This window comes from Pyrus communis, chromosome 5, assembly GCF_041283825.1.
Source record: "Pyrus communis isolate YQ-2024b chromosome 5, ASM4128382v1, whole genome shotgun sequence".
NCBI lineage: Eukaryota > Viridiplantae > Streptophyta > Magnoliopsida > Rosales > Rosaceae > Pyrus > Pyrus communis.
The window spans coordinates 939,484-959,739 of NC_142569.1; the positions used below are offsets into that span (position 1 = coordinate 939,484).

The 20,256-nt window shown below is 37.5% G+C and overlaps 3 protein-coding genes and 1 non-coding gene across 4 annotated transcripts; 1 reads left to right on the forward strand and 3 right to left on the reverse strand.

Moving 5' to 3' along the window:
• Positions 1 to 455: 455 nt before the first annotated feature.
• On the reverse strand, positions 456 to 3,751 carry LOC137727122 (uncharacterized). The gene is made up of 6 exons (XM_088693318.1): positions 3,370 to 3,751; positions 3,179 to 3,255; positions 1,576 to 1,612; positions 933 to 1,143; positions 727 to 847; positions 456 to 635 (listed from the first exon to the last, which is right to left on the reverse strand). Exons 1-6 carry the CDS (start codon positions 3,749 to 3,751, stop codon positions 456 to 458), a joined length of 1,008 nt encoding a protein of 335 aa, XP_088549444.1.
• Positions 3,752 to 8,604: 4,853 nt separating this feature from the next.
• On the reverse strand, positions 8,605 to 13,053 carry LOC137726477 (L-ascorbate oxidase homolog). Its single transcript, XM_068465414.2, has 8 exons — positions 12,575 to 13,053; positions 12,367 to 12,476; positions 10,574 to 10,844; positions 10,385 to 10,490; positions 9,918 to 10,263; positions 9,358 to 9,723; positions 9,159 to 9,237; positions 8,605 to 9,047 (listed from the first exon to the last, which is right to left on the reverse strand). Exons 1-8 carry the CDS (start codon positions 12,713 to 12,715, stop codon positions 8,835 to 8,837), a joined length of 1,632 nt encoding a protein of 543 aa, XP_068321515.2. The 5' UTR covers positions 12,716 to 13,053; the 3' UTR covers positions 8,605 to 8,834.
• A 1,148-nt stretch (positions 13,054 to 14,201) lies between these two features.
• TRNAF-GAA (transfer RNA phenylalanine (anticodon GAA)) lies at positions 14,202 to 14,274 on the forward strand. Its single transcript has one exon. It is a non-coding gene; the product is annotated as a tRNA-Phe (tRNA).
• A 531-nt stretch (positions 14,275 to 14,805) lies between these two features.
• On the reverse strand, positions 14,806 to 18,330 carry LOC137726155 (glucan endo-1,3-beta-glucosidase 1). Its single transcript, XM_068465033.2, has 4 exons — positions 17,827 to 18,330; positions 16,003 to 17,316; positions 15,125 to 15,152; positions 14,806 to 15,017 (listed from the first exon to the last, which is right to left on the reverse strand). Exons 1-4 carry the CDS (start codon positions 17,921 to 17,923, stop codon positions 14,834 to 14,836), a joined length of 1,623 nt encoding a protein of 540 aa, XP_068321134.2. The 5' UTR covers positions 17,924 to 18,330; the 3' UTR covers positions 14,806 to 14,833.
• Positions 18,331 to 20,256: the final 1,926 nt, after the last annotated feature.

Genomic DNA, 20,256 nt, shown 5'->3' on the forward strand with positions numbered 1-20,256 from the left:
ACCTCTATGTAGTTGAGAGAGGTTACTAAATTTGTATCCCTCGTGGTTTGAAAGTCAAATGTAAAATCACACCATCGACATGCATGTTTTGTGACGTTAATTTGTAATGAAATATTATAAGTCACGTTATTTGCACTTGGAGCTATTTTGTTAATCACTACACACTACAAGAAAAACTGACAACTACTGATATTGGTTGTACCAAATGAGGTGCATAAAAAGCATACAAGTGACTAAGTGGGTTATTAGCCACTCAGAGGCCTTTTACTCACTCCATTTTGTAGAGGTAAATGTTAGTGATAATGTCAATTTAAGGTATCCGGTCATTAATCTAATTGCACATGAAGCATATATTCGAGGAGAATATTGAAAAGAGGTACAAATTAAGTCTAGAGTCGTTTTTTTTTTCCTTTCAAGTTTCGCACATTGTCTGCATAAAAATGTACATGATGATTTTAAGTGTTAAGAGTGAGCTCAAGAGAGACATCATTAGCATCTGAATTTCCAGAGGCTTTGCTGAGCCTCAACAGCTCACGGGACGCTTTTGGTGATGACGAGTTGAGTGATAGAAACATTCTTGCATCATATTCACTTTCTGTACCGCGTAAATCTTCCCAATGTTTATGATTGCTCTCCTGAAAATTCATACACATGGAATGGAATATTAAAGGACTGTTCAGAGCCAGAATGTCATAGGAGAGAGGGAGAGAGAGAGAGAGAGAGTACTTGTCCAATATTATCACTGCATCTTTTGAGTAGATCATTGAATATGATGAAAGAATTTGGTTTCTGCTCGTATCTTTTAGTTGATACTTGATAGGGTACTAATGGCTTCGTCTCATCCTTCCTGTAAATATCATGAATGTAAATCTCACATAACTAATTAATAATGTCAATTAGGAGATAAAAAGAATTAATTAATTTACAATTACCATTTGGCCAGAGGGCTGGTGTTCTTGGTAGCAAGGTCTTCAATGTAACAAGTTTCATTGCTTTGGCAGGGTCCATAATTGTACATTTTTATCACCCCATCGTTCTTTTGGTGACAAACAGGTTGAGCAATATTGATTGGTTTTAAGTAGGTTGAGTTGTTAGAGTGCTCAGAGACCAGCAAAACACCATTCTTCTTTGCTGCCATAGCCGCTGCTGCACAAAATTTCAATTCAATTATTAGCTGGAGCTTAAAGAATGATAAAAACATTCATGATTACACAATTTTTAAATGAAAAGGAGAGAAGGAGAAAGAAAAACCAATAAACTCGTGTTGCAAATCAATTAGGTCTTCTTCAATTTTGAGAATAATCTCGAAGGAACCAAATATCATAGAAAAATCGTACAAATACATTATTCCTAAGAATTACAAATCAAGAGGAATTTTGAGCAAATCAACTATATATATTCACATCTAGTACAACAATACTTTTTTGTTGTTATACATATATAATACATGATGAAAGGAATATATATATATATATATATTGATCATATATTGTGCAATAAATTTAATGACCAAAATAATGATGAAAATTAGTCGAGTGAAGAGGAGAGAGGGCATGCATGTATGTACGTGTGTACCTTGTATGCCTTGCTCATGCTTCATACTCCTGTACATCTGTCCACGGTCACAAACCTCAACGTTAGAAAGAATAAAAAAAGAAATTCCAATGTAATTAAGGTGCTTGCTATGAAACTGCCTCTCATCTTTTCTTTGAGTGCTCTATTTCTTGTCAAAGTTTGGTCTGCTTGCTTAGTATCTGGTTTTGCATGTCATATGCTTTCATCAAGACATTGATAATTTTTTTGGGTACCCTTTGGTTTGTGGCTTTGGTATTCAGCTGGTGGGGCATGATTGGTGCTGGTGTTTATTTAATTTGGGCTCGTATTTATTTACGTTTTAGGGGTGAACTACAATCAGCCTCCTCTCTTATACGAGCAATCAAGCTCCAATTAATTGAGGTTACTTCTATCAATAATGTTTCCATGAAGAACTCTGTTGATGTACTATGTATTCTTCGGTCAATTGTTGTGCATGGTCGTCCTACTAAGGCTCCTCGTACGGTTGAGTTAGTATGGAGTCCTCCTTCCTTGAGTCCTCCTTCCTCTTCCTGGGTTAAGGTGTATATAAATGGTGCAACTAGGAGCTCCTGGCTTGGCTGGTATTTTTGGAGATCACAAAGGACTTGCTCTTGGTTGTTTTGCGAGTTCGCTTAGGTTAGCATCATCCTGGGAGGCTGAGTTGCATGCCGATATTCAAGCTGTCTCTTTTGCTTGGGACAAGGGTCGGTAAATTTTATGGATTGAATGTGATTCTTCTCTTATAGTTCATTTTCTTTCGACTCGAGAGTTGATGATGTGCCTTGGTCATTCTGTGTTCAATGGCATAATTGTAAGGTGCTTTTATTTTGTATGCGAATCCGATTTTCTCATAATTATGGAGAAGGGATCAAATGGCGGATTACTTAGCTAATTATAGAGTTGATCATCCAGGTAATTTTGGTGAGACTTTTGTTCTCCTTGTGTTGCTGCTCCTTATCTTAATAATCTATCTCAACTTCCTGTTATAGGTTAGTTGATACTGAGCTTTTTTTTTCTATGAGGGCAGGAGGTATTAGCATTTTGCTTTGCGGTCTTGGACTTTGGTTCGAGGAATCTTTGTCCAGTTTTTCTTTTTCATTGATGTATTGATTTTTTTTTTGCGGGTTTTGGCTTCGTCTCATGCTCGTATTTATTTATCATAGCTTTTTATTGTTTAATGAAATTATAGAGATAGGGGATGGGGTCGTTCTATCGGAAAGTTAGCTCTTTCTAATCGTTTTCGCTTTGAGTTGGAAAGAAGTAACCTACTTTGTAGTTGATGACTAATTCTTCGGGTCTTGGTTCTTTCTGACCGTTTGTATGGATTTAGAGAGTAAAACAAACTACTATGGTAGACCAATGACTAAATATTTTGTATGATTCAACTCGCATAATCTATTATCATTCTTTTATACCAAAAACAAAAAGACAAAAAAACCCTATTCTACCCAATTAATTAATTGGAAATTTCCTCTTCAAAATAAATAAGTAGAAAACACCAAATTAACAAGGAGAGCTTTTTCTACGATTAACGAGATCTAGCCATCTCTTGAACCAAAAAAAGAAAGAAAAGATGTAGTTATCTAGCTAGATCGCAGATTACCTGAAGATGGCTTTTAACGTGCGATATAGTGAGGCCTTTCACATTCATGATCGGTAAAACCATCTTTGGAGTGGCTCCTGTAATTAATTGAACACAACCATAAATTTTTTTTTAACAATTTGCTATGTGTGTGTGTGTGTGCGTGTGTGTGCGCGCGCGCGCGTCTGTGCTGGGAGAAAAGCTAAAGTTACTTTGATCTCCTCCAAGCCTTTCAACTGCATGAACAAAACAGCGGTGAAGATCAGGCGTCCAACGAAGCCGAGGCATATTGGACCGAACATAAGGTCTCACCGGAACCGATGATGACGAGGATGATTTCAACAGGCTGCCGCTCATCTGACGATGACTGGGCGCGGCCGGAAAATGGTGGGGATAGCCGTGGACTACTAGCTGCTTCCCTAGAGCTATGCTTCTCATAGGAGTGACACCAGCACCATCACCATCATCAAATGATGACGTGTAGGGTTTCTGATCACCATTGTCAACAGAAGAAGAGGGAGACCTCTTAAGAGATGAGGATCTCTGGTGATGGTGATCATCTCCTTCAACCCTCTTCATTGCCTGATCTTTCATGTTAGAGAGAGAGAGAGAGAGAGCTAGATATATACGAGATGGGGTCTGAGAGAATATATATGAATACAAAGATGATCAGTTGGACTCTGTTGCTGATATGTGTCTTCTAGTGGCAGCTTTTCTCTGGCTCAAGGAGACACTTCATTTTGTTTTTTGTCCTTGGAGTTTCAATTGGAAAAAGGAAAAAAAAAATACTCCACAGAGAATTTCAGACTTTGTAGTCTAGCGCAGGTTGTGATTTTATGTTTCAAGGTGACTTCATGATTGGGTGAAAATGAAAGGTGAAATGTGAAAAATTATACATACTATAATTCAATCTTAAAGTTCTTGGTAATATAATTTTTTTCTTGACTAATCAACTACCTAGTTAACACAATCTCTGGGTCTTTTCTGTACTTTTTAACTTTGTAAAAAAAAAGAAAAGGAAAGCTAGGTTTCTGGAGCTGTGCCCAGCCCAGCAATATCTAACAACAGGAATGATTAAAAAGTTGAGTCAAGTCAATATATAATATAAATTTGTTCGACCAAAAAAAAACATATATAAAAATATATGCACAATATGGTCTGGGAATCAGCTAAGCAAACGTCCGTTATAACAAGAGAAATAAATAGGGTTTGACAAGAAAACAAAGGAATGGCAGACGTACGTTATAACTTCTACGTATGAATCTGATGGGTGACACATATTTGACATAAAAAAAATTAAAAATTAAAAAATTAAAAAATGGGTGACATAAGCAATTGCATCTTCAAAGGAAACATACGAAAACAAAACCACCCAAAATTTTCAAACCTCTACTCAGTCCTCACTCCTCACAGTCAAGTTAGAGAAAATTTTGATGTTGTTGTCCGATTAGGGGTAATTCTTATGTATCGAGCAAGATTAATGTGAAGTTGAATAAAGTGAGAGAAAATTTTGATAAGACTGACTGGTTAAAGTAACTGTTATAACGGAATAAGACTGACATGAAGTTGTATAAAAAAAGAATAATTTATAAAATATATCATACCAATGACATGGTTGGCGTTCCTACACCAAATTATTCTTTGAGTCAAGTCCCCTCTCCTTAATTCCAGCCGAAAATGACTTTCACTCCTTCACAAATCACATAGTTTTTTTTTCAACTAATTAATCAATGGATGACTCAAAGTCTCTCAATTCACACACACAAATCCCAAAAAGCACGGCATAGAAATAGATGAACACAAAATGAACAATAAGCTTGAGGGGAAAGTGATGGGGGAAAATAATATTGAAACGTAGACATGCTTCGCATGTCGGGTACTCGGGCATTGCTAGCTGGGGGACACGCTGGGGATGAAAACGTCATTTAATGGAGGTTATATGTAAGCACATCTGGATTGCATGCAGAGTGCAGTGAGGGTTGTGGAATTTGGATGGAATTATTTTAAAAAAAAATCTTTAATTCATTAAATTTGAATTTATTTGTTTGGACACAGACAAAATGGCTGAACTAAAATTCATGACATGGATGGAACGTGGCCTCCATGGACACACTCGTTCAGTAACAGCATCCAAAAGAGAGAGAGGCGGTTTCAAATTTGGAAGAATATTCCCTCTCTCTCTGTCATCAGAGTGTTTCTGTGGCAGTGGCATGCATTGGCATGGACGATAAGTGTTGTGTGACATCGTAAGCAATCAAAGTCATTTTTCTTCTTCTTTTTATAGGATATCGTCCAATGTCACTGAAGCTAGATGGACGAAATAAAAGAGTATATTGGGTGTGTGTTGTGTGACCTTTTAATGCCATTAAAGCTCAAGGACGACAATAAAGTCAGCAATGGTTTACGTCACTGATTGGGTAGTCAAGAAATAACACTGAAAAAAATGAATGTAACAGAGATGAGAATGCTTCGTTGGATCTGTGTGCACACGAGAAAGGACAAGATTAAAAACGAGGATATCCGAGGTAATGTAGGAGTGACCGCAATTGAAGATATCAATACGATGGTTTGGACATATGAAACAAAGATCTACAGATGCTAGTTAGAAAATGCGATTATGAGACGGAGGCTCAAGCCAAAGTTTGGGTAGGAGAAGACCTACGAAGACTTGGAAATAAACTTTAAGAAAGTACATGAAGTACTTGGACCTAACAAAAGACTTAGTGCAAAATCGAGCACATTGATGTTTTAGAATTCATACAACCGACTCCATGTAGTAGGACAATGTTTTATTGTTGTTTTTTGTTGTTTCTTCTTCTTCTTTTTCCTTTTTTTTTTTTCCTTTAACAATAATAAATAAAGATGTTTTTTTGGGTAAATGTATAAATAAAAATGTGTGTGTTGGTACTGCTGCATTTAGGGCTTTGGGTTTAAGGTTTACCGCCCAATCACATGCCAGTCTTCGGTTATCCTTTTATTTTTTAGGAAATTAGAATGTCTTGCAATTTTTCTATAGTTTTTAGATTAAACATTCATTCCTTTTAAATATTTGATTAAGATGCTTTAACAAATTGCCAACTCAATAACTTTCTATTTATTTAATTTCCATGTCATTAATTTAAATGCATTTATATGGAGGCATAAGGTAGATTAGCAACTAATTGCCTATAATATAGGAATTTAATTTCGTCAATCCCCTTCTATGTATTAAATGTCATTTTTTAAAAAATAAAATAAAAAAATAATTAACTAATTCCTCATTTCCTCATTATCAGTGTTAAAAAAAAGTTCTCTTTGTGACATCCCACATCGCCCAGGGGAGTGATCCTTATATGTATATTCTCATCCCTACCTAGCACGAGGCCTTTTGGGAGCTCACTGACTTCAAGTTTCGTAGGAACTCCGAAGTTAAGCGAGAAGGGGGCTAGAGCAATCCCATGATGGGTGACCCACTGGGAAGTTGCTCGTGAGTTCCCAAAAACAAAACCGTGAGGGCGTGGTAAGCCCAAAGCGGACAATATCATGCTACGGTAGTGGAGTCGGGCCAGGGAAGTGGTCCTGCCCGGGCCGGGATGTGACAATTTGGTATCAGAGCCTAACCCTGGCCGTGGTGTGCCGACGAGGACGTCGGGCCCCTAAGGGGGGTGGATTGTGACATCCCACATTGCCCAGGGGAGTGATCCTTATATGTATATTCTCATCCTTACCTAGCACGAGGCATTTTGAGAGCTCACTGACTTCGGGAAGTTGCTCGTGAGTTCCCAAAAACAAAACCGTGAGGGCATGGTCGGGGCCCAAAGTGGACAATATCGTGCTACGGTGGAGTCAGGCCCCAGAAGTGGTCCCGCCCGGGCCGGGATGTGACAATTTGGTATCATAGCCTAACCCTGGCCGTGGTGTGCCGACGAGGACGTCGAGCCCCTAAGGGGGGTGGATTGTGACATCCCACATCGCCCAGGGGAGTGATACTTATATGTATATTCTCATCCCTACCTAGCACGAGGCCTTTTGGGAGCTCACTGATTTCGGGTTTCGTAGGAACTCCGAAGTTAAGCGAGAAGGGGGCTAGAGCAATCCCATGATGGGTGACCCACTAGGAAGTTGCTCGTGAGTTCCCAAAAACAAAATCGTGAGGGCGTGGTTGGGGTCCAAAGCGGACAATATCATGCTACGGTGGAGTCAGGCCCGGGAAGTGGTCCCACCCGGGCCGGGATGTGACACTCTTTCTATTAAAAACGTCTCAATAAAAAGTCTTCATTACATATTTTTTTTTCCTAAGAAAATTACATTAACTTATTAAAGTTCACGTATAAATATATATAAAAAAAATATACTTAAAACTTATGGTACATTTGAGAATAAAAGTATCGACTTTTGGTACGTTTAGATTTCAAATATACGTACCGAGAAACCAAATGTACCAAAAAATTTAAATGTACCATAAAACCAAATGTACCCATTGTTATGTAACTCATTTAGTACGTTTAGATTTCAAATGTACCAAATGTACGATAAAAGCAAATGTGCCCATTGTTAGATAACCCTTCTGGTACGTTTAGATTCTAAATGTATCAAAAAACCAAATGTACAAAAAATCCCAAATATACCACAAAACCAAATATCTCTATCAGATAACATTTTTGGTACATTTACATTGCAAATGTACCGGGAAATACATTAGTATTAACTTCAATTACAATATCTGGTTTAAGATATTCATTCTATTTGCTCCGTCTTCTTTGAATTTGGTTATGAGTTCGCATAACTTTTTAAAATGCATTACTGATTGTCTAGTCTATACAAATTCTGTTAATTTCCTTAAATGAAATTAGGATAAAAATAGAACTCTGCATGATAGGAAAAACTAGAATGTAAAGACAAATTAACACTCTCTAACACTAGGAGGGTTCAAGGTCAAATTAAAAGCTCATAAAAGACCCGAAATAAAACCCTAAGTTTGTAGGGCATTGCTTAAATTCTCTGTAAACCAAATATAAATTCTGCGTTTTTAGCTATTTGAAAATCAATTTTTTGTTTGTTTGTGTGTATCCCTCAATACTATCATTTCTCTCCCTCTTCTTTTGCTTAGAGGAAACAATAACTAAAAGTACCCTTTTGAAGAACTACAAACATGGCACAGCAGTTATAGCCTTTACTTTATTTTTTTATATAAACGATATCTTTATAATCTTAAATTGTGTGGACAGGGATTCGAATGTCAATGCATAAAGAGCACATCCAGTTCAGCCAGTACATCCATATCTGCATGAGCCCTTATATTAAATCTCAATTTAGGATGCATATAATATATACCTTTACGAGACGTCCCATCTCCGACTCTCGCAAAGTAGAGAGCTTTGTTGGCTTAGTTTCGCCTTTTTGTTATAAATAACTTTATTATTCTCGCAAAGTAGATAACCTTGTTAACTTGGGGTCAGGTCAGGCCCTTTTATTAAATATAGCTTTATTACTCTAGGTTATTGAAATAAATAACCCACCCAGTAATGCTAATTATGGAACGAAAAGAAAATTCTGGAAAGCTCAAGAGGAGCTCCTAGTGAAATGTATTGTTACAACTCGCAAGAATATGCTTAGTCCTCGCCTAAATTAACTTAAAACTATGTCACCCTCTCGTGATCAAAAGGCGACCAGTTTTTGATAAATTATATTCAGATTTTCAAAGAGGCCTAGTGTGACGGCCTCTCGCCCTTCCACAAAGAAGGGCATTTCTTGGAATTGGGTATTCATCTCTCCATGAATGTGCAGGAGAATACACTCTCAGATAGAACTGCTGCCCCAAGTACTGCCTCCCCCAATTTTGAGACCTGACGTTCCACATTCCCACACTGTCCAATGCTATGTAGATTGCCGTCCATGCCCTAGGATACACCTGCATCCGAAATCACAATAAAAACTCTGTTGTGCACCCAAATTATAACGTGAACTTGCAACACCAAGTGACGATATTCACGTATCATGCAATTTCCAATATTTCTCATACCTGAGTTGTGGAACGTGCAACTGTGTCTCTGAAATTGTAACGAGCTCTACTTGCAGGTGTCCATTGTCCTCCTTCCATCCTGCAGATTCTCCCACCATTCTCAAAATTAGTTAAATGATTAAAGCCCCAACAAATAATTCAAGCCTGGTCATGAAAATAAACAAATTGAAGAAAATTCAAGCTATATGCATGATCTCACCCCATGACAAAGAATGAATAGCCATCAATGTGCCATGACTGCACTGTGTCTTCCCAATTTTGGAACACAATCTCGACGTATTCTCGGAAGTTAGCGTGCATGACTGAAGTCTGGAGGTAGCCGCTTCCGCCTGTGGGGTTGGTCGGAATGCTTCCGACACTGAAAACTCCCTGAATGTTGAAGTAGTCAGCAAGTTTTAAAGGAGTGTCCGGTTGAACATATGAGACACTGTTGACAGCATATCTCTGCTTGCCGTTGATCCAAGGAGCAGAGTTTCCAAGCATGATTGTCCTAGCTGGCTTGATCAATCCGTAGTGGTAGGAGCCTTGCGGATTAGGCCTTGGCCCGCTCGCTGTCAAATTCCATCTGTTGAATCGAAGGAGCACGAAAACGATCAATGTTAGAAAGTGTATACTGCTTCTCTTATCCAATGAAAATCCGTAACAATACAAATATTTGTCGGTATCCCAAACTAATCACTATCATGAGGAGGAAAGTTAAAACACATGAAAATGCATGATTAGCTTGAAAAATACAATTTAGTAAGAATCCATATGTACCTTATAGATCTCGCTTGGCTTACAGACCAAGCAATCTGTGTGGTAGGACCCCAAGGGATAGGACCCGACACTCCCTTACGCGAATTGCTATAGTGAAGAACGGCTGTTGTGGTGAGTACCCGGCGGGTGAAGCGTGAAGACACAACGACGTAGTAGTCCTGGACAGGCTGATTAGCTGTGACCAAGACGGATAAGGACTGTCCGAGATGGATGTCAAGGGAGTCATACATGTTCTGCAGTGTATGAGATCCTTCCACCTCAACAAGTTTCATTTTGTGTCCTTGAATTCTGAAGTTAATGGATGTCGTAAGCCCCACGTTTGATATCCTAAACCTATATGTCTTGCCTGCAAAGCAAATTGTTCAAACAATGCCTTCATTCGTAAGCACAAAGACGTGGTTACATTACTGTCTTGTTCAACTATCCTAATTAGCGTTAATGAAGAAGAGAAGTTCATTCGAGGATACCTTGATCAACGGTGAATGTATATCCGTTCCATCCACGACCGTTGATGAGAAGCCCGTCAGGGTTGGGAAGAGCTCGACCTCTATCCAAGTAGCCTCGTCTCAGTAACTAACATTTCCAAAACAGAACATTCAAAGTCTGAATCTCAACATTTTATGTGATAAAAATATAAAGTTTAGTAGGTTAATTACATAATGATTAGTCTTGAACCAGTCCCCGGCCAGCACGGTGAAGTCTCCGGCAGGATTAGGGAAAGGAACGGGAATCTTAGGACGGCTCCGGATTCTGATGCCACCAAAACCTCCGGCGGCTTTGTGGAACTGGAGGGAGGGAAAGTAGAAAAAGCTACCAATCTGATCCTTGACTTGGATATTGTAAGTAAACCTCCTCCCCGGCGGGATTGGACAGTTTGTTCCCAAAACTCCGTCCTGCCATGAGTTCCTTCTCTGCTGTATGCCATCCCTACAGAAGAATCACAGGACACAAGAGCTAGATTGAAACTAAACTGCGGCACTTCAACGGTTACAATTTAAATGCATCACTTGATCATAGATAGAATTTTGACATTTATAAGTTCAAAGAGAGTTTACCATCCAAAAAAGTTCTGCTAGTTTTTAGTGTGGTACTGAAACACGACCACGTCTTATAATCAATCGCCCATTATAATATTATATGAGTAATATTGACGGGTATCATTTTGTTTTCACTCATATCATAGCATGGCAAGGAATTATACCATATAATCGTATTCTAGTACCATACATTATTCTTTACAAGGTTGTTACTATAAACTACTCTAATTTACTTAACTAAACTCGAGCATAAGAACATTTACAGAAAAAAAAATCAAACTCGAGCGTAAGAAAGGAACATTGGAAAGGATATACACTTTTAAAAATAGGTGTGGTCCTCGAAAGGGATAGATCTAACCTAAAGCATGTGAAGGACCATACTTCACCACACGAGGCCAGTTGTCTCAAACTGAACATTTAAATTAATTTCATGCAGTTGTGTAGTCAACATGCAATCAACTATTAACGAATATTACATATATTTTATTTTAAATTACTTTAATTTACAATAAAATAAGGAAATTATTATTAGTATTATAAAAATCTTATTCTACACTTATCACAAGTGTATTTTTCTTCTAATTATAAAAAATTTAGAGTGTAAAATGAAAATTTTAGAATGCTGATAATAATTCCCTAAAATAATACTAATATGACTAATGGGCTTAATTCACATCTTAGACTGTTGAGAGACTAAGACGTGATTTCATTTGATACCGAGATTTAGACATTAAACAGCATTCTAAACAAAGAATGAGGATCCTCTCCCAATCTTCTTTGTGAAGATCTCAGACATCTTTAAATCGTGTTCATTCATCGTACTTCGTCAAGTACTGTTTGTGTTTAATTTTAAATAAAATATTTAAAATAATTTTTGATCGCACGATGTATGATGAACAAATACAAATTGAGAATTCTCAAAATCCTCACAAAGAGGATATCCTCGTTCCTAAACAAAGTCAGATCCTCAATGAATTTCTGTGCCATAACTTAAACAAAAGCAAACCGACAAAATGGTACTTAATTTAATTATTTTTAACAGTTTTTTTTTTTTTTATCTGTACAAAAACTCTTTTATTGCTGAACTTGCTAAAATGACCCCATCTTCACATGCTTGAATGGACGCGTGATTTCTACTTATTTGCATGTATGCAAGGAGATATTAGTCATTAGGAAATAATTAGTGGGAAGAATAGTCTGTTAAGAAAGTTTGAAGCCATAGATCTGGGCAAAAAGCTTTCTGAGTTTTGACATAAAAACGTTTTCTTGGCATTCTGTTTGGTAAATGAGAAAGTGGAGGGAAACAAAATGAAAATAAGCATTTTGGAATTACCTGCTTTTTCAAACACGAGTTTTCTCAGGAAACAAACAGAAATTAAAGAGATAAGATAACAGAAACAGAGTATATTTACCAAGAAATGAGGAATGGTTCCCTCAGGTAGTTGAAGACGCTAATGACCAAGTTATCGTTTGTAACAGCATCGATCTGAGGCCCTGGAAATTGCCCATTGATCAAGATCCCCTGCAGAAGCACTTTTCTATTAAAAAAGCACTTAATAAAGATAGTGGCTTTTCTGCCTCATTTAGTAAAAGAACTGTTGGAAAAAGCAGAATATGTACCCGTTGCTTAACACCAAGAGGGTAAATGTCGCCATAAGTCACTTTCCAAGTGAAAAATCTATACGGGTCTTCACCAATAACGCCATTAACAAGAAAAAGAACCAAAAAAATGGCAAAAGAAAGAAGCTTGCAGTCTCTCATTTGTCTCTGTAAAACCAAAACTTGTTGAAAGAACGTGTTTTAATTTATAATGTAGATCTGGAGAGAGAGAGAGAGATAGAGAGAGTGTTCGAAGTGGAAATGGTGAGGAAAGCAAATGGATTTCTCTCTCTTCACCAAATCTAACTGTGAATCTTTGTCAATCTCTTTCTATGTTAACCAATGTGGTGCTTCTGTGGATAGTGCTTCTGTGGCAGTGCTTCTGTGACCAGAGCTTTTTAGCTCTGTTTTTGTAAGCAAGTAGAGAACAGTAGAATATGGCTTCTTGTGAGCTGTCAGTAAGGTTTTCGGTCCAGTGCGTGAGATGAAGTGGTGCATGTGAATGTTGAGTTCTTGATGCGCCAATCATGGACACTTGAATTTGGAGTGAGCCCTACCTGTCACAGAGTTGAATTTTTGGTGAGGTGACACCATGACATTGATCTACATATTCATGTTATAAATTGAGCGGATTGATAGTACGCTTGGCGGTGTAGCTGTCACATTCAAAAATTTATACCGATGTGGAAGTGGAGAGATTGAAACTTTGAAGAAATTTTGTTTGTGATATTGTTAACAAACTAAATACATTTGAGATAAAAATATTGCCCGCTCGTTTCCACGGATGTGCTTTACTGTTATTACTTTTTCTTGTCTACAGCATTGTACTAAACTATTTTAATTGACGAGTGAGAAAAATCAAATTTGAGTGTTAAAGAATGAATGCATTATTCTAATCAACTGACTTAACTCACGTTTACACGATTACACCATAATGGTCTGTAGCATTGTACTAAACTATTTTAATTGAGGAGTGAGAAAAATCAAATTTGAGTGTTAAAGAACGAATGCATTATTCTAATCAACTGACTTAACTCACGTCTACACGATTACACCATAATTAACATTATGGACACTTTTCACATTCCTATGTAATGCTTCAACTTGAGGCCTTCAACCATGTAGAATTTGGTGTTCTTCAACCATGATCTAGAAAATGATATTCCTGTAACCATTTTCTGTGTTACAATCTTATAAGATATAAAGAGTAAGAGGAAAGGGTGAAGAAATAAATATTTCCTTCTGCCATGGCAAAGATGAAACTGAAATTGAGGAACCAAGGCCCCTATGAAAGTTCAAGTTCCCATGCATATTGAAATTGTCAGGAGGAAAGCGGATAAGCGTTGGCAAATAGCTGGTCAAGCTTACACTGTTGAAGCCTCAAGGGTGTTTAACTGGCATCTCTTTTAGATGTTAAGTCAAATGAAACCACCGGAGAATAAATCATGGAACTTTGGAGAGCATTGTATTTGTTCTGGTTCTATGATTTATATAGATTCCCTCTGTTTAGTGCTGGACTCCTACACGGGGAATGTCAAGCGACGCAAATACAGATGTCGTTTATATGGGAAGGACACCAAAGTTTACAATTACAATTTGATTGAGTGATGTGCAGTTAATAGTACTTAAACTCTGATCAAAAATATCTGCGGGGATAGCTCAGTTGGGAGAGCGTCAGACTGAAGATCTGAAGGTCAGGTGTTCGATCCACCTTCACCGCATTCTTGTTTTTGTTTTATTAAGTTTTCCCATTTGGTGATTTATATCTATCTTTTTTTTTCTTTTTTCTTTTTTTTTTTCCTGCCGATGTAATATTAATATAAACTATTCTGGTTTTATTAAGTTTTCCATTTGTTAATTTACATCAATTTTTTTTTTTTTTATAGACAATGCAATATTAATAAAAGAACAAACACAGTATTATGACGGCTAACATAACACACATCTTGTTGATTTACATCAATCACTTATGATTCCTCCCTTTCTGAAATGGTAGTTTTCCTCAATCTATACATCCATCTAGCAAAAATATCACCAGCAGTTAGAGATGGCAAATCGATTCATTGATTGTTAATAGTTAACCATTAAGACCCATTGTTTGATTTTCTCATTACATCGTCATTACCAATATCAATCCCAACACCATAGTATGGAGAAATCAAATTAAACGGATCATAACAGTTACTCATTAACAACTCAATGTATTGATTTGACTACCAGCAGCAGATTACCAACTACTGGTTAGAAAAAAATCCAGAAAAAAATAATTTTATTTCAACCTCAGCATGGAGTGACAAAAGGTAAGAATAACAAACTATAGAAGATTACAACAAAAAATATGGATAACATCCCGCTGATGGCACTTATTCTGCTGCTGCCGAAGGCAACAAATCTTAATCTGTCTACTCCGCTACTCGAATGTGTCGAGTTCACCGTCTGCCTCGTCTTGTTGCTCACCTTCTTACTGCACTCAAAATAAAACATCCATTGCTAAGAACATTGAAAGAACTAGCATGCTAAACGAACCAATTTACAGTATGCAGCAACAAAAGAAAGCTTCTCAAGATTTACCTTCCGGGAAATATACAGCTCCCGTGACCTGCGATGTTCCCACGAACAAAGTACAAACGAAAAGGAAACGAAGTTATTATTCATATCTGCAGTATAGAACCAACAGAAAAGTATACAAAAAGAGTGGAGCCCGATTAGGGCCAAGGCAAACTTTTCAAAAGATCGTACATATTATTAGTGCAATCTTGCTCGCAAGAGTACAAAAACAGAGAGACATTTTTCTGAAGGCAATCTTAGGCCTGGCCTCCGAATCTTTTGAAGCGTTGTGCCTAGGACCAATATCTAAAGGAAAATCAATGTTTCCACCTCCCTTCCATATAAGAAATACAAATTACTAGGCTCCTTTCCCCCTCAAAGTTGTACATCACTCGCCATCTCACAAGTCATCAACATTCAAACTTGTGACTATTAAGAGTAGGAAATGATTTCCGCAGCTCTTACAGGTGTGCGGGAATTATTTCGCTCAAGGGTCATGTTCCTCAAAATTAGGCAATAGAATCTAAGCATTTTTGTAGAGAGTGTATTGTAGTCTAATTTAAACTACGAAGAGGGAAATTCGAAATCACTCCCTAGTCTGCTAGGTTATGCTTTAAGTATTATTCCGTTGTCATTCAACCAAATCAAGTCTCACATTACTCCTAATCAAGGTCTCAAATATCCAAATCGGCAGCTAAGCTACACTACAAACTCTAGAGAGAACTCAGCCCTCAGAATCATTGAATGGAAAGACAAAATTTAGAAATCCGAACAAGCTATCGGCCATTTTTGCCTCAGCTTGCAAACTTCTTTGATTGGGCAAGTCAAGTTGTTTGTTCAAGCTTCGGCTAAGGAATAAAAACCTAACAATAATCGGATAATGCAGAGGTAGATGAACTTACTTGGGTCAGTGGTGGTAATGGTGGCTACGCCTTGGAAGTCACAAGACCCTGCAGCCCTCCCTTGCTTCTGGTAATAGCTATCGAATGCATACGAAGCATGGCTTTTCACATTATTCGGAGAGTAACAATCCTCCCCCGGCTGAATCTCCGAGCAATTTGCCCGCCCAGGTCCACATGCCCAATCCAATGCAGCCTGCAAACTCTTTCCATCCATCCCATCCATGGCAATGCAGTAGGTCTGGTTTGTTGTGTCATTAGCCAAAAAAGACCCACTCCCTGATACGTGAAGCAAATACACCGCACTTGAATTCCCATAAAACAGGCCCCAATTAGCCTCAGACACTGGCGGAGACCTCAAATCCTCATTGAACAATTCATAAATGTACACATTTGAAGTAATCTCAGGGTGCAAAGGGGTTCCACTACGATCCAAAACATGCTTGATAAGATTTGAATTGTATGTATCTGCATTGTCGATAGTAGCATAAGGCTCTTTAGAATCCCCCTTCGAAGGCCATCCGCTCTCCGAAACAAGAACCGTCACATCAGTAACATTAAGGTTTTTCATGGAAAAATAAGCAGCATCAATCATGGCATCCAGCACATTAGTATAATGTAGCAAAGTATTGGGATCCACCATCTCTTTCGACGGCGTAAGAGGCTTGAAAAGCGCATTGTCAAGAGGCACCACACCTTTGTTCTGCATAAACACATAGTAAGGATAGAGATTCATCATCAGCGGCGACCCGGTTTTCGACAAGAACTGAAGCAATGGGAGAACAATTTGGGTTAAGCTTTGGTTGAAGAACGCCTGAGACGGCGGAAACGGATCGAGAATTATCGAAGCGGCGTGAGGGGTCGAAATTTTCACATGGGTGTGTAAATTTGCAGCCACTAAAGCACTGTAAAGCGACTGAATTGCCGGAAGAAGCAGAGGAGCTGAAGAGGGCACAGTGGTTAACACCTCGTCGCCGACCGCAATGCCAGTGATGAGGGTTTGGGGGTAGTAAGCGACAACGTTTCGGCCGACCCAGGAAGCGGCGGTGGTGTTGGAAGAGCCGATGGCAAGGAGCTGGTTGTTGGGGACGCTGATGACGACCCGGATCTTGGTTTTGGACAGGGCCTTGAGGATGTCGGGATCGGCATCGTAGAGGCGGATGTGGTTGATCTGCTGGAGTTGCAGAAACGAGACGAGGTCTGACGGAGACAGAAGATTCGAAACGTCGGTGCCAATGTTCACTCCGACGAACGGCTCTTTTTCTTGGTCCTGATTTTGCAGCTTGGTGGTTTTGAATGTCGGTGGAGAAGATGCGGCTGAAAGTGAAGAAAAGCCAGCAAGAAAAATGTGAGAATTGACCGAGAAAGTTGCTTGCTTTCATTAAAGTTTGGAAGTACTGCTGGGTTTAAACTTCAAGATGAAGAAAACCCAGCAAGCAAAATGGTAGAATTGGCCAAGAAAGTTGCTTGCTTTCATTAAATATTGGAAGTACTGCTGGGTTTAAACTTCGAGATGAAGAAAACCCAGCAAGCAAAATGGTAGAATTGGTGAGAGAAGTTGCTTCCTTCCTTGATTTTTGGAAACTGTTGGGTTTAAACTTTGAAATGAAGAAAACCCAGCAAGCAAATGTTAGAATTGGTGAAAAATGTTTCTTGCTTTCTAGATTTTTTTTTTTAAATAACGGAGAAAACCCAGCAAGAAAATGTTAGAATTGGTAGAAAAAGTTGCTTGGTTTCTGCGATTTTTGAATTATTTTGGGTTTAAACTTTAAGGTGCAGAAAACCCAGCAAAGAAAATATTAGGATTGGGTGAAGAAAGTTACTTACCTTTGGATGCAAAGACGAAGAAAAAGAGGAGGGTTGAGAGTGAGAGAAACTTAGTGACCGCCATTGGAGAGGAGCTTGAGCTTTGCTGCTTCCTCATCCTCTGTTTCTGGTTCAGCAGCTACAGATTCTTGCATTATCTTCCAAAAGACTTCTTCTTTTTCTGCTGTTGGTTTTATTTAATTTAATTTCTTTTTTTCTCTGGGATTTTGGTTGTTGACCCAAAGAGATCTAACTTTCATGAGAGAGCGAGTCATTGAGTTGTTCTCAGGGTTTACTGGATATTTGTAAGGAAAATAAGGGAGCTGCTTCAATTAATTTACCAAAATGGCCTTGTTTTTGAAGAGGGTTGGTGCACTTTCTTTGATTCTTTTGCATTCTGGTTGGGTTGCCCCCCAAAGGCAAATAGTTCTGGAGGAAGGGAAATACTTGGAAATTTAAAGCACTTTCTGGAGCTGGTGCTACTGTTGGTTTGCCACTTGCCAGTCGAATGTTGGGACTTATATTAAATGAATAATTGGCCAAAAAAAAATGATTAAATAAATAAATAAAAGGACCATAAAGTAAAAATAAAAAATAATATAAAACGTGGCTTACTTCTGAACCTTTGAGATGATGTTTCTAACTTTCTTGCACTAACAGGCTGGCTTCCTGCTTCTCTCTCAAGTGTGTGGTTCACATTTTTGACTTCAAATTCCTTTACACTATGTTTCCACAAACGAAATAAATTTAAAATTTTGATTAAAGTCATAATTTATAAATTGATATATATCAATTTTCTTATTTAGATTCATAAAAATAGAAATTTAGAATTTCCACATAGAAAAAAAACTTGGAATTTGGGACATCCAATTCCTTAGTTTAAATTCTATATAAATATGTTTCATTTCTCAATTTCTATGCTTAAGAGTTTAAAAATAACAAATTTCGTATTCAATTCCATTATTTTTTTTTGTTGACCAAATAAGAAAATAAAATCCCGTTATTTTAAAATTCCTTAGTAATCTTAAATTTTTTCATTCAAACATAATGTTAAGAATTTACATGCAATTAGAACGTAAATGTAAATGAAACATAAATGTGGTAGTACTTAAGTTCATCAATCAATTTTCACATGTTTTACTTTACTCTCATATATAACATCATGTGGTTGTTCGAAATATCTTCACTTTAAACTCACGATTTCATGCAAATTTCTCTCAATAACAATGTTACTATTAAGAATATTGTTAAAGCATTAAATATACGAAATTTTAACGGAAAGCTCTCGGTACTGTTCACTTTAACAAAAAAAAATCATATTTTTATATAAAAAATCAATTCTGGTACTATTTATTTTACCATTTATTTTGTTCTTATCATTAAAATTTAAAATTTTTAATTCTTTTTTATTAGTTTTTCTTAAAATATACAGTATTTTGTTGCTATCGTGGTATTTCAAACAAATCATCCACTGTTGTACATTTTAAATTTTTTACATGACAGTGGAGTAAAGGGAAAAGACATTGCCAGCCAAAAATGTCTTTCCAAGGACGAGCACCCGCAGGGTTTTCTTGGGTAGCAAACAGAGTACAGACCAATAAATTACACAGTATCTACAGTACTATATGGAGCAGTGAGTCACGAGAACGACAGCTTACAGGGTGAGGCCGTGAGGGTGGGTCACCAAATACAAATGCCTTCTCTTGTTTTGCACACTATCAAATTAGTTTGATAAAACAAGACTCTCAATCCCACAGGTTTCTAAATTTTTGTTTATAATTATATTCTTCACCAAACACCACGCAACTATATGCATGCATTCCTCGTTTATATGTAACCGGAAAGATGCCCCCTCTCTTCTCGCTTTGCATGAGTGCGGTAAGAGATGACATATATCCGGTTACACTCAAGTTTTTTTTTGTCTACATTGCCTTTAAGAATCATTTATCGAAAAGAGAACTTTAACGATATAAAAAGGTTATGTTTTCAAACTGCAAAAGAATGTAATTATGTTTATGTAAATGTTGTTCACCGATAACATGTATAAATTCCATGTTTTCTTAACGGTAACATAGAGAAAGCTATGCCCTCTGAATATAATCATGAAAAAGGGGCTGGGTGGAGGAAAGGTGTTTTTGGTGGGTTAAAGAAACATGGAAAGAAAGGGTGGAGATTCTCAGACAGCAATTTGGAAAGGGGATCCTAAGAATTTGAAAGTACAACAATATTTATTTACATCCTGTAAGTTTGGATTTACAACAATAACTATGTCATTGATTAGATCTCATTCCTTAACTAGGACTAGTAGTTGCATGTGTCTACCATATGCTTGAAATGTCTAATCTACTGTTCAATCTTATTGATGGACTATTCTTTTTATTGTGTTTGGACGAGGGATTACCAACTAGCGTCAGATTCAGACAGTATTAGCAAAGAAATACATTACAAAAG